Source organism: Lepus europaeus, chromosome 7 (genome assembly GCF_033115175.1).
Source record: "Lepus europaeus isolate LE1 chromosome 7, mLepTim1.pri, whole genome shotgun sequence".
NCBI classification, from domain to species: Eukaryota; Metazoa; Chordata; class Mammalia; order Lagomorpha; family Leporidae; genus Lepus; species Lepus europaeus.
Genome location: NC_084833.1, coordinates 1891833 through 1906101, shown reverse-complemented (window position 1 = coordinate 1906101; position 14269 = coordinate 1891833). Strand labels below are relative to the sequence as shown.

General features: G+C 65.7%; 1 protein-coding gene across 3 annotated transcripts in view; it reads right to left on the bottom strand.

Moving 5' to 3' along the window:
• MOB2 (MOB kinase activator 2) overlaps positions 1 to 14269 on the bottom strand; it is a 34550-nt gene that overhangs the window by 7173 nt on the left and 13108 nt on the right. Inside the window, exon 1 of one of the 3 annotated variants that reach the window (XM_062195665.1) lies at positions 5178 to 5512. The exons of 1 other annotated variant lie outside the window; for it this stretch is intronic. In XM_062195665.1, coding sequence (XP_062051649.1) covers positions 5178 to 5287 — 110 coding nt within the window. In that variant the 5' untranslated portion in view covers positions 5288 to 5512. Of the gene's footprint in view, positions 1 to 1554; positions 1688 to 5177; positions 5513 to 14269 lie in introns of those variants that run through there. One more of the 3 variants, XM_062195663.1, reaches the window with a different exon arrangement.

The window sequence follows — 14269 nt, the reverse complement described above, 5'->3', positions numbered from 1 at the left end:
AGAGGAAAGAGCAGGAAAGGGCTCCGGAGGGCTCAGGAGACCCAGCCAGCCCACCGGGGAGGTGTCCACGCTGCCCAGAGCTTCCCAGAAGGCCTCGGAGTACTGACTCCACCCGGAGTGCTGGGGGCCCAGGCACCCCAAGAGCCTGGGCTGGCCCAGCATCAGCCAGGACCTTCTGGCCAAAGAATCACCACGCGACCACCTGGATGGACCACGTGGTGACAGCGCCTCCTCACACACACTACTACCATCAGCGTCATCCAACCTAGTGCAGCCCCACAGCTGGTTCCCTCCCCAGACGCCCACGATGGCCGGGGCTCAGCCAGGCTGAAGCCTGGAGCCAGGAACCCGATCCGGGTCTCCCCTGTGAGCAGCAGGGACTCAATACTTCAGCCATTACTGCGGCCTCCCTGGCAAAGGGGGAGTGAGGGGCAGAGCTGGACTGCAGAGCCCGGCACTCCAGGTGGGATGCAGGTATTCCAACTGGTCCCAGTCTTGCTAGGCCAAACACCTGCCCCCTTGTGGCCACTTTTAAACAAAGAAATATGGGGGGCCAGCGCTGTGGTACAGCAGGTGAAGCCACCGCCTGCAGTGCCAGCATCCCATAGGGGCGCCGGTTTGAGTCCTGGCGGCTCCACTTCCTATCCAGCTCTCTGCTGTGGCCTGGGAGAGCAGTGGAGGATGCCCCAAGTCCTTGGGCCCCTGCACCCACATGGGAGACCCGGAGGAAGCTCCTGATCCTGGCTTCAGACTGGCGCAGCTCTGGCCATTGCGCCATTGGGGAGGGAACCAGCAGATGGAAGACCTCTGTCTCTGTCTCTCCTTCTCTCTCTGTCTCTCCTTCTCTCGCTGTCTCTCCTTCTCTCTCTCTGTAACTCTTTCAAATAAATAAATAAATCTTAAAAAAAAAAGAAATATGTATTTTTAAATGTCTTCTTTTGCCTTTGACCAGAGCAAACATCAGGTGCTAGGGAGTGGAAGGATGCTGCTGGGTCCCGAGACAGCTGCTCCCCCTGCAGGCCAGCTGCTCCCCCTGCAGGCCAGCTGCTCCCCACCTGGGTCCCGAGACAGCTGCTCCCCCTGCAGGCCAGCTGCTCCCCACCTGCACACTGCCTGCTCCCCACCTGCATGCCAGCTGTCCCCATCTGCAAACCAGCTTCTAGGTGGGCGGACAAGATATCCCCTTAAGGAGGAAACCACCGGAGTGTCCTGTGAGCCCAAGATTTGGCGGGGCGCCTGTCTGGCTGGGAGACACGGCGGACCACTTCTCTGTCGCTAGAGAGGCCAGAGCAGCAGAAACGTGCCCAGGAGCACAGAACTTCCGGCTGAAGCAGCCACAGGAAGTTCCTGGAGGCAGGGCAGCCACAGCGAGAGCGGACGGAGACCAGGCAGGGCCTGCCGGCAGCACTCCTGGGACAGCAGAGCGGCCCCTGACCACAGGACCACCTGACATCAAGAGGGGAGGGGCATCAGGGAGAGCCAGGGAGCACCTAGCTGCAGCCGAGGGTGCGGCGTCTGCAGAGTGCCCTGACGGCTCCCTGGGGAGGTGCTTACCTCAGGACTGTCGCCTGATCAGGAGGGACTGCTGGGGGGCACATGAGAGGGGCACCAGCTTCACCCCTGACCCAGCTCCAGGCAGCATGAGCCAGGGCATGCTTCAGGGAACAGAGGGGGTGTGCAGCCAGGCCACGCCCACAGCAGAGGGGCGGCTCGGCGGACCCCAGGGGCCCACCGCCTTCTCCCCATGGGCAGAGGAAGCAAATCTTACTCTGGCTTCCTCGGGGCAGGCAGGCAGAGCTGCCCAGGCACAGCCGCACCCGGCCCCGTCCCCCCAGCCCCGGGGGCCGCAGCAGGGGTGGGGGTCTGCGGACCACCCTGCCCTGGCTCTGGTGTTCTCCTCCCTTGTTTTGAAAAGCTGCGAATGGTTTATTTAAGAGAAAGAGGAAGGAAAAATGCTCCCTGGATGCCAGGGGAATGTTTCCCTGCCAGCTCGCACAGCAGATCTTCGCCTTAAAAGGCGACGGGCGCTCAGCCTCCGGGCCAGGGCCCAGAGTGGCCAGAGCCAGGCAGGGGACAAGCCAGGCCCATCCCAGCCCTGGGGCTCCTGAGCCGCCTGCTCTGGCGAAGTCTCTGGAGTCCAGCCGGGCTGGGGACGTCCCAGGATGTGTCCCCGCCCATCCTGGGCGTCTCAGCCTCTCTGGACCCAGGGTCTTTGACTGCTGACGCGCTCACAGACCACCCGGTTGGGAAAGCCGAAAGCAGCCTGGAGCGCTCCACACCCGCAGGGACCCATCCACAGCCATGCTCCTGGAACCTTCGTGGGAGCCGCCCAAGCCCTGCACCCGCCCCTGCTGGGTCGCGCCCCGCGTGTCCCCACGGGGCAGGTGCTCCCCGTGAGCCTGGACCTTAGCATCGCCGGCTGACCCCATCCTGTGCCAGCCACACGTGCTGAGCCAACCTCCTGGCCTGCGGGGGCCACAATCCCACCAGGTGTGCTACTGGCGCAGCTGTCACCCTGCTCTGGGGTTGAGAGCTGTACACCCCTCAGGCGAGGGCCGGTGGCCTCACTCCACCATCGATCTCACACTCAGGCCTGCTGGGAAGGCTGCCCTGCTCCGAGCGGTGTGCCAGCAAGCCCTGGGGAGGCCTCTGGCTGAGATCGGGGCCCGGCCTCACCTCCCGCCAGTCCCTGCCCTTCCAGAGCACACAGGCCCCCAGCCGCTTCCCAGCTCCACTGCTCCCGTTACCAGGACCTGGGTCCCCGGAGCTCTGTGCACTCCGGCTGACCCTCCTGACACCCGGCCACTCTCAGTGCCGCGGGGATGGGAGGGACAGGACCCCTGCTCCAGCACAGACCCGTGCAGGCGGCGAGGAGCCTCCCAGCGACCGCGTGCTGCTCCCCTGAGCCGGGAATTCACCTGGCCCAGCCCCAGCTCCTCTGCCCCAGGCCCGCAGTGGCTGCCTGCACTCCCGGGACTGCCACCCGTGGGGCTGTCCCTGCCGCCACAGGCACTCACTGCCTCCCAGACAGAACAGACCTCCGCACCCCGCTCAGGCCCACAGCTGCGCCAGGGCGCCCTACCGGCCAGGCCCGCACACTGCCCTCTCCCTCTCCAAGGACAGCGCCACTGTGGCCCTCGTCCCAGCCTCCCTCCTCCCTGCCGTGGTCCTGCAGGTATGGCCAAGTCCCTGACAGTCAGGGCTTGTTGGGGCAGGACAAAGACTGCACTGAGGTGGCCAGGGAGTGGATGGGCAGCCTCGGGCCTGCCACAGGCTGCCGGCACCTCCTGGGGAGCCCCCAGATAAAGCCCCCCGTGCTGCTCCCTGTCTGCCGGGCAGGCACCGTCCATTTGGGAGGTGCCAGGGCCCACTGGAGTCACCTTGCTCTGTCTCCCCCGGGGCTACCCAGCCTCGACTACCTCCCACCCTCCCATGTTCCGGGTACCGTGGCTGTCCTAGCTGGGTCCCCAGACAACGCACCGTCTGACCCCAGCACCGCAGGCTTCTCCTTGTCCTGTGAGAGCCCATCCAATGCCACGTTCCCCATGCCGGCCAGCACACCTGTACCCGGGGCCCACTGTCGATCTTCGCCAAGAGGTGACCTACACGTGCAGGGGAGCCCTGCGCCACAGGCACATGGGCACGGCTGCCTGGCCTCTACTTGGGGACAGGTGCAGCCAGCCCTGCTCATGACCCACAGCTGCACACACAGCAGGTGCAGCCTCCACTCCTGCTCCCTAACAAACAGGGCAGCTGGCCTGGGGGAGGGGCAGGCACAGGGGCTCAAGCCTGGCAGGACCATCTCAGACGTCTGTCGGGGGAAGGAGGCCAAGGAGAGCCATGACCCCAGCAACGTGGGCCTCTGCAGCCTGTTGACCCTCACACCCCTTGGTCAGGCCACCCTGAGCCCCCCGCTCAGAAGCCGCGGTGACCCCCTCCCCTGTAACCACGAGGCACTGTGCTCAGCTGAGACCGTGCTGGCTGGGCCAAGCCCCACAGCCAGGAGGAAGCGTGCCAGGGACAGGTCCCCAGCCCAGCTCGGATGCGGGCATCTGGGTCTCAGCTGGCTTGAGAACGGCATTTCTAACAGTGCCTTTCACCGGGTCTCACCGGGTCTTCCCACAGCACAGGCTGAACCGCCGACGGACGGTGGAGACGGCAGGGTGAGCTGTCCTCCTGCTGGCTGGAGGGGCCCGGACAGGCAGGCCCCAGACAAGGCAGGCGCCCACCAGGCGCCAGGCCCGCTCCCAGAGGACCGAGACAGCACAGAGGCCCGAGACAGCACAGAGGCCCTGCCATCCGAGACCCGAGCGTCCACACGTCCCAGCCCCGTGGCCTAGGCTCAAGGCACAGCCAGCTGCACCGGTCTGCTGTGACGAAGGCGCTCAGGGCCCCAGGGAAGCCGGCCAGTGGGAGCGGCTGGGACTTCTGTAGTCGGGTGTGGGCACATGGATCCTGCCTGTGGACCTCTCCCATCGCACACGCACACGCACAGGCACACAGGCCGGCCGTGGCAGGCTCACCCCTCAGCTCTCTGGAGCCCACTGTGTCTGGCAGCGAAGGCCTCGTGTGGGGACACAGGCACGCATGTGGCCCAGAACTCAGCGGCCACTTCCAGGGGGGCAGCAGCGGAGGGTGGAGCTCACCCCAAACCCTCCCTAACAGCCCTGCTCAGCCGGGCGATGGCGAAAGGCAACCTTGGCAAAGCCATCAGCGTGGCAGAAACAGGACAATCCAACACGGAGAAAACATGGATCTGCCTCCTCGCGCTGCAGCACCGAGGGCAGACCACCACCCCACGGCTCGCCACGCCCCACTCACCCCCAGGCCTCCCGCGCTCACGCCTCCCCGCGCACTCACAGCACCAGCGCTCGCACGTCAGGAAAGGAAGCGGTGAGAAAACCACGGTGCTGGCGACACCGCCCGCGGAGCTGCCTTGCCCAGCACAGGCACCAGGCCCGGCTCAGAAGGCCCCACGGGGGATGTGGCCGGGCTCCAGGGCTGGCTGCCGTGGGCCCAGGAGGACAGAGACCCCTATCTCCAATCCCACCTGCCAGGCCTCCCTCTCGCGGTCCGGGGAGAGAGGAAACGTCTCGGAGCACCCAGCCAGCCGCCGCACAGCTGCTGGTACCACACCTGGGCGGCGGGCGGCAAGGACCGGGCCAGGGCGGGGTTACCTGAGCACCCTGCTGACTGCTCGGAGCACCATTTTGCAGTGGAGTCCGGTTTTGGGGGGCTGGCCAAGCAGAACCCGGTCTGCGGGGGCAGCACAGTGGTCCCCAAGCATGATGTGGGGGCGGCGGCAAGGTGGGGAAGGCCAGTGGGTGCCGCAGCACAGGCTGGCCTGCAGCTCACTGCAGACACAACCGGCTGCTCCCTGGGCCAGGCTGGTTAAATAAGGGAGCGTCTGAATGGGCCCTTTCAGCCGGGCTGGGGGCGTGGCCAAGCAAGGCCCAGAGGGAGGGAACCGGCAGGCCTGGCCCTCCGGCAAGAACACTGGCAGGGACGGGACAGGTCACCGCGCACCTGCTGGCGGCACCCCAGGTGGCCCTCAGTCTCAGGCAAAGGGCCACGGACTCCTAGGTATCCGGAGTGTGGGCACACGCAAAGCCCCAGCGTGCAGGGCACCTTCGGGGGGCATGGGAGGCTGCCTCGCCAAGGCCGCCTTTGTGGGTGGTCGGCACCTGGGAGACCACCAGCTCTCCCCATCTCAGCTTGGACCCCACCACAGTGACCAGCAGCTGCTCTGCCCAGCAAGCCATGGGGCTGGGCGCCTGGGCATCCCGAGCCAGAGCCTGCCGGGGCCCGGTGGTGTCAGGCCAGGCATCGGGCGGGCTGCGTCACTGGGAAAGATCACAAGATGGTGAGGGATGCAGGTGCATGCCCGCAGCGGCCATCCTGAAGGCTCTGGTCATCTAATGCCGGCATGGTCCTGTACACACACACACGGGGAGGTGCCACTCCTCCTCCTCCCCCGGTGTGGCGGGGCAGGTGGGCATCATGCACGAGCTGCCCACCACCATGAACCCAGGCTCACACTCAGCACCGGCTGCCTACCACGGTGGTGCCACAAACAGTGGGAAAAAAGGCCAGGGGGCACCCAAGTGGCAGAAGGGGGACCACACTTCAGGCCCAGCAAGGCTCCCAGAGAGCGGCTGCAGAGCCAGGTGGGAGAGGGTGCGGGCAGCAGGGATGCGTTCCGGACGAGCCACGGGCCTGGCCGGGGTGCAGGTGAGAGGGACAGACAAGCTGCTGCGGGGGACGCGGGCCCAAGGGCTGGTGGGCAGACCAGCGCCGCTGTCCCAAGCGCACCTGGATGCGGGCGCTGTCTGAATGCTTGCCAGTGGAGCACAGAGCGTGGGGCGGGGAGGCAGGTGCTGGCACGGCTGGGAGCCAGGAAGGACGGTGGGGGGACCACGGGGCTGCTGACGAGGGCGTCTGCAGAAGCAGGGGCAGGTGTGGACGGGCAGCTGGACCCCACTACCTGCAGAAGGCTGTGGGGCACCCCTTGGAACACAGACCTGGGCGGGGGAAGAGGCCACGCAGCCACCACGGGCCAGGATGCGTGCAGCCACGCACCTGTGTGTGAGATCGGTTTGACCACACGCTTGGTTTAGGTTGTTTGAGTGGTGGGATGGCTGCAGAGATATGAGAGCATAAACCCACCCCCAGCCCTGCCATCAGCCCCTGTGTTAGGAGGTCACGTGTGTCACAACAAACAAATCTCACATGACAACCCAGATTCCTGTCCCAGGACCCACCCAAGACCTCATGTGACAATGGCCCCTCCCCTAGGCGTCCCTTCTCCCTGGGCTCAGCCCCGCCTGGTCCCAGGGGCCTGTATGGCTGGTAAGGAGGCAGCCCCTGCCGGGCTCTGCCCGGTGTCCTTCTCCCGGTGAGGTTGGGGCCGTGGGTTTGTGGGGAGAGCCGCAGGGTGCAAGGGCACTTGCCACACCCACCGGACCCGCATCACCACGACTCGTCCAGGGATGCCGACCCAGCGGCCTGCTGCGTGTCGGCCAGGGCCCCGCTGTGGAGCCATCATCCCCTTTCCACATGGAGCTCCCGGCAGGGTGGGGGGTCACCCCAGCTCCCCAGCGGGGGGCACCCACGGGGACCCTGGGAACTCTTCTGCACAGGAGACCGGCCCATTTATCAATCTTTTAGTGTCACCAAGACACTGCTGCGGAGCCAGGGTGTCCACGTCACACTCGGTCACAACACACACCTGGGCCACGTGACCCCACTCTCGTCTGCACCTGTCTGGGCACGTCCGGACTTTCTGGCCCTTCAGGGCCTCGCGTACTGCCTGCTCCACCCCTGAGATCAGCTGCTGCCCCGGAGTCTGGTTCCTGTAACTGGACGATCGGGGCCAGGATGGGGATGCTGGGCACTGGTGGCACGAGGCCCCCTCAGCCAACAGCACAGAGACGTGTGCACACGGGGACCATCGATCTGAGTGTTTAAAACCCTGCCCAACCGCAAAAGCTAAGCAGGGTGCACCCAGGTGTCTCCGACTGCCCCACCTCGCCCCTGTGCTGAGACCCCTGGAAGGGCCGTGTGCTGTCATCGCCATGTGAGGACACAGGAGGGCGCTCCAGAGACACAAAGGCAGCATGGCCGCTGCGCCCGTCCCCTCACCTGGGCTGCGAGAAGCACCTGGAAGCAAGTGGGGGAGGAGCCGGCATTCCGGTGCAGCAGGTTAAGCCCAGGGCTGGACATCAGCGTCCCATATGGGTGCTGGGTCAGGTCCAGCTCCTGCTAACGTGCCTGGGACGGACCAACTCCTGGTGCCCCTGCACTCACAGAGGAGACCTGAATGGAGCTCCAGGCTCCTGGCTGTGGCCTGGCCCAGCCCCAGCCAACCAGTCCCAGCCACCCAGGGAATCGGCAGGTGCAAGATTCTACCTACCTACCCACCCAGCTAGCTAGCTCTTCCTTTCAAATACATAAATAGTTAAAAAAAATCACAGAGACAAAGTCACTTAAGAAGAGTTCTTTAAAAAAGACAGATTTATCTGAAAGGCAGAGTGACAGACAGGGGTGGGGAGAGGGAGAGAACACAAACAGCACCTCCCAGCAAGAAACACAGGGAGAGGCAGGCCACGGGCAGCAGGTGCACCAAAGGCTTGAAAGGAAGCAAAAAGACCAAGACTTTCAAAAAAGGCACGGAAACCCCGAAAGAGATTACACAGAAGTTTAGAACTGAAGGCCAGAATATCTGAAATGAGACGTCACGGGACAGAACAGCAGATTCAACAACGAGACCAACAATAAAGACACAACAGTACAGTCTGCAGAATCCCCGAGGCAGAGCTGAGCTGACTCTCCTACCAGAAAAACAGAAAATTTAACAAAAAGGTTGGCGTCACCAAGACAGCACGCAGGTCACTGCGCCCGGAGCAAGGGCTGGCCCCGAGTGCAGGGCTCCCGCTCGGCTCGGAGCCTCCACGCTGCCCACCCCGGAAGGGGAGCAGACCATGGCCAGGGCCGTCAGCTCCCACTCCCCAGGGGAGGCAGCGCGCCTGCCCCCGCACCCCGACAGCAGAGAGAGAAACCCCAGCGACACCCACAGCCAAGCGAAAATCACTCGAGTCCCTTACACACAGAGCCCTGGGAAGCCGGCACAGGGTGGCCTCTCCCACAGCCACGCTGAACCGCACGGGCCCACGGGAGCCGGAGGAGCTGCGCGGAGGCCGGGACGTGGGAAGGGATGGAAGGAGAGCCAGGGCTCTCCAGCCCCAGCAGCAGGCCTGGCCCTCAGACCACGCCCCCGCGCACAGGGCCCACTGCGGGGGTGAGGTTGTGGGGAACAGCTGTCGGGCACAATCAGGACAGGAAAGCCAGGAGGCCGAAAGACACCACCCTCGGCCGGCCGGCTCAGGTCCACGCCAAGCGGACGTCTGAGTGACCGCCGTGGCTGCTGCAGTCTGCCCCGTCATCCCACTTGGCCCTGGCCACAGCTGACCTCTGGCCCAGGGGTCAGGCAAGGGGCCCACGGGGTCCAGCTGGGCTCATCCCCCACCCCGGGCAAAGCTGACTTGTTGGCTGGCATAGGCAAGGGACGGGCTGCCTCACAACCTGCAGAGCGCAGGTCCCAGGTGGGTTGCAGACCTGGCCACCGCCCAGGAGGCACGGGCTATGAATAGCCAGGCCTCTCACAGCAGGGCAGGCGGGGCCCTGCCCGTCGCCTGGCATCCGGGCTGCCTGGGAAAGGGCGGCGCAGGGCCCTGCCAAGCTGCCCCGCCCTCCCCCGCTGGTATAAAAACCTCAGCTGCAAAATTTAGCCCCGGCTCAGCCCCACAGGACGCAGCGGCAGCCCCACGCGGGCTGTGCTGGTGAGAAGCGGCCGCCGCCCGGCCCGCCGTGCTCCTGCTGCGGCCTCTCCAGTCCCAGCCCCTCACGGACGCACTGGCCAAGGGGGCCGCCACACGGCAACCCCCCGCAGGCTCTGGGCAACACCTGGATCACCGACGGTTTTTCAGAAGAGCTGAAACACGGTCAGAGACAACCTTTCATTACGAAAATGCACACAGAGTAGCCTGGGCAACAGACACACGGACAGGGTCCGCAGCCCACAGCCCTGGGCCGGGGTCGGGGTCACACGCGCCCTTTGGTGCTCAGCTGTGCGCAGCCCGCAGACCAGCAGCCCCATGCTGGGAGCACAGGAAGTGCTGGCCTGGGCTACAGCATCACAGAAGGGGAGCCAACCACAAAGCTGGGCCCCGCATCGACAGGAGCCACGCTGCTGGGTCCGGGCCTGCCACGGCCCCAGCTCATCCACCGCAGGCAGCAGGCAGGCCACCCCAGAGGCCCCCAGGGGTTGGAGGGAAGGCGGCAGATGTGGGAGCACCTTCCATTCCAGGTGACGGGAAGTGAGGCGAAGCCAGAGCAGGGTGTGCCGGCCCACACTTCAGGTTCCCCAAGAGCCCGGCGCTGAGATGACACCCCCACTCCCGGGAGGGGCCCGTGAGAACAGAGGGTGCCCACACAGAATCCCAACAGGAGCACCGTCTGTCCACACACAGCACACCAGGCTGCAGGAAGTCCCCTGCTGCGGCACGATGGACTCCACCAGCCCTCCCCACAGCACCACCACCCCACCAGCCGGCCAAGAGGCCTGAGGAGAGCCCTGCCCTCCCGTTCACCCGCTCACCCGCCCACCCACGGCTGGTCCCAACCCTGAAGGTCAACAAGATCCCATCCTGCCCAGGGCATGGACTACAGCCCACATCCTGGCTCAAGGCTTCGAAACAGCCTTTTCGAGGTGGGCGTTGTGCAGTGGGTTAGGCCACCACCCAGGACACCAGCATCCACACCCAAGCCAGTTCCAGTCCCGGCTGCTCCACTTCCAATCCAGCTCCCAGCTAACGTGCCTAGGAAGGCAGCAGGAGGTGGCGGGAGTACGCTGACGCTTGCCTCCAATGTGGGAGACCCAGACGCAGCGCCAGGCCCCTGGCTTTGGCCCTGTCCAGCAGCCCTGGCTGGACAGTCGCAGCGGATGGGAGAGCTCTCTGTCTCTCTACCTTTCAAAGACAACACCACCAAAACAGCCGTTTCCCCAGAGATCTGCTGAAGGAACTCAGATCTGATACCAGCTGACTGAATCCAGAGTCCCACAGGGCAGGACATGGCTCCTGGGGACGTGGGAGGGGTGCGACACGCCCCCGAGGAGCGGACGCAGCCCACCCGGCGCCACGAGGGCGGGCAGGACGCAGACAGGGCGCGATCTTCAGGCATGAAGCCTTAACTCAAGGCCAACTGCAGGACAGAATGAAGGCACCCCCAGCACCCCCTCCCGAGCCCAGAGCTCCAGGGGAGGGCCGGACACGGGGGCACAGGCTGCATCCGGGGGGCCCTCGTCCCTACAGGGAGGACGGTGGTTACAGGCCGCCGAGGTCCCTCACACGAGACGCCAGCCCCAGGGGGCAGTCACCCAGGCAGAGACAGCCCAGGAAGCGAACAACGCCTCTCCCTGTCGCCGCCGGCGGCAGATGAGCACAGGGACCTCCCCTGCCACTGCGCAGCACACGGGGCTCCAGCACAGCCCTGCTGGGCTCAGCCAGGCGCTCCGCGTGTTCCCAGCACACAGAGCCTTCCTCGGCCCTCATACCACCTACCACACGGCCACGGGTGACCAGGTGCTCATGGGGCGGGGGTCCCACCCCAGTGGGCAGGCTCCTCTGACCATGGCACCTTGATTCCTCTGTCTTCTCCTAGGTCGCAGGAGCCTGGCAGCCAGCAGCGCCCTCTGGTGGAGACGGGGCGCAGCCCACTCGGCACCCCCCAACCTGGGGACAGAAAGTAGCCGCAGGCATTGCCTGTCCTTGCCCTCTGTCTGTCCCTCTCCTCCCATCAGCCCTGCAGGCTCTGGGCCCCCCGGCCCCTAGGCCCACTCTTGCCACTCCCGGCCAGAAGTCCTGGAGGGGGCAGTGACGTGGTTAGCTGCTTCCCGGCACTGCGGGCGGTGGGGGCTCCAGGGTGCCACCCGCAACCTAACCTCCCTGGGGTTCGTTTCCACCTGTCAAATGGGAACGCTGATCAGCCCCAGGCCTGGCTGCTCCCACTGCCCGGGCACGGACAGAGCAGCTACGTCGCCTCCCAGGAGATGGGGGGCCAGCAGGGCCAGTAGCGCCCGGAGCTTCTCAGCCCACGATCTGAGGACAGACAGGACGAGAGGGACAGGGCCCCGCGGCGAGCTCAGCCGTGAGCAGCAGCACCGGCCACCCTTGGGATCTCCCCAGGTGTGACTCCTCCACTGCCCCGGAAGCAGTGTAAGGGATGCCGACATCCCAGGAGAAAATGGCACCCGGCTGCGGCTGGCATGCAGCAAGAACCTGACCTGAACACTGCAAAACGGAGCACGGCAGACACAGACCAGCGCACAGCCAACCACGACCCGCCGCACACAACATGGCCGCACGGTTCTGCAACCGGCAGTGCAGACGGATCTACAGCAGCGTCTCTCGCACATGCACACACGGGTCGTGCCGCAATGTGTTACCAGCACTGTCCCCTCTTCCACTGCTATACTCCCACAGGCCCCCTGCTGCACAAGCGCCCGCCACTGGCCACTGACACTGTGGCCACACCGCACGTGGCTGCGTGTGGGCGCCCAGCGGCCCCTCTGACAAAAGCACAATCAACTCCTTCACGCTCAGGGTTGGTAAAGGACAGGAGGGAAAGAATCAGAGGGGGCGGGGCGGGGAGAGAACAGGAAGTGACAAACCGAGAGGCAGGGGGAAGAAACCAGGGATTAAAAAGCAGGGCCGTGGCGGCAGGGACTTGGGGGCCGTGGACAGTGACAGGTGTGCCACTGCTCCAGGTGCGAAATGCGCTGTGACGGTGCTTCCCAAGAACAAGTCCTCTGCGGGGTGGGGGAGCTCTGAGCTGGCTGAGCAGACCCTGCCTACCTCGCTCTCCGCTGCGGCTGCGTCTGGCACGGTCCACGGCAAAGCTCAGAGGACGCCGTGGGCAATGTCTGCTGGGGCCGCACCCTCGGCTGCTGCGGTGCGGCCTGGAGTGGGGTGGGGGATCCTGCTCCAGCCCAGCCACCCCTGCCCTCCCGTGCCACCACCACGTGAGCACTGAGGAACACGCGTGGGACAAATGCAGGCCCGGAGAAAGGAGCCAGACCTTGACTCGCCTGCAGACACACGGGCGCGGTCCCTGCCCAAACCCCAGGCCGCCGCCCGCTCTGTGCGCCCCACAGCTCCCAGGCGGCCGAGAAGCCCCCGCCCCTGCCACAGAGAACAGGTCATGCCACATCCTCCCTAGTCGGCTGCTCCAGACACGGGGCGATGCCGTGTGCGGCCTCAGGTAACCACGGACCCGGCCACGTCTGCCACAGAGCCCACACGGCAGCAGGAGGCCGAATGCATGCCCACTCCATCTGGCGACCTCCACTGGACGGCGACAGCCCGTGGTGCAGAGCCGCAGACAGAGGGCTTCTCTGGCTCGCCCAGGCACCGCGAGGCGAGGCCTGTTCCTGGACAGGAGCCGGTGCCTCCCTGGGAAGCAGGGCCCGACCTCTCGGTCTCCAAGCCTCCCCCGTCCCCGGGCGGGGCCTGCCTCGTCCTAATGGAACAGCCGCTTGGGCTCACGGCTCTGGGGCCCTTCCTCCGCCCTAGGGCCGTGTGGCAGACACGAGCACAAACCGTAGGCCAGGCCGTGCGGGATCTCAGGCCCTCGAGTGGCCACGCTGAAAGCAAAAGGAGCTGGTGGAACGAAGCCCGACGCCCCGCTTCATCCGGAGACCAGCACGACCCTGCTCGGACGACACCGCTCACCGCCTGGCCCAACCCAGGTCACGCTTCACGCACATCGGCAGTGCTCCCCAGCCGCACGTTCTGCATGCGGCGTGAGGCGTGAGCCGGGCGTGACTGCTTACCTGGACCCCACACCTCACACCCTGCTCTTTCCCCGGCTGACCCCGGGGTCACGGCTTCTCCTCCCCAACACGTGTGCCAGGATCTCAGCCCCTCGCCAGCCTGCACGTGAGGCTGCGACATCTCAGCTTGAAAGACGACCTGCAGACTCCAGCGCCACCTGTGAGCCCTGGGTGGGTTGCCGCTCTCCGCGCTGCGGCGTCTCAGCCACGCGGGCGTCAGTGTGGGGCACGCACAGCCCCCAGCAGTAAGTCCACCGTCCTCTGTAGCAGCTGCCACGTGGCAGCGGCAGTCCCCAAACCTCCACCCACAGGCGATCGGGAGGCCATCAAAGGATCTCTTAGCAGGAGGAGTCCCGCCTCCGGTGACCTGGGAGGAACCTGACTCGGGGAAGGACAGAGCGGCCCTCCGTCCCGGTCAGGCCAGGCTCCGAGGGCTGCCAGGGAGCCCGTGTACCTGCGGCCCTGACCGCTTCTGGATGAGGCCCCGCACAGGACACAGCCCGGGGCACGGAGCCCACCGCCGGGTCTCGGGCCCTCTCAGCCAGGACCCTCCAAAGGTTCGGTCTCTACTCCAGAGGCTGCAAGCTCATTTTAGGCATTTCATTATTCTGATCAGAAATGAAACCACAGGCAGAGAGCGCCAGCACAGCCTCGGGCACTCCCACTGCGGTGCAGGTCAACCTCACAGCCCAGGGCTGTGGGTGCAGCCACCTGAGTGGACGGTCAGCAGGTGGGGGCCACGGAGGGAGCCCAGGGCCGCGGAGCAGGCGGAGGTGAGGGCAGTCCCCGCGCACGGCCTGACCCTCACCACACCTGCGGGGGGCACAGCCAACCTGAAGCCAGCACCCACACCACCCACAGTTCCCACAAACCCCGGGA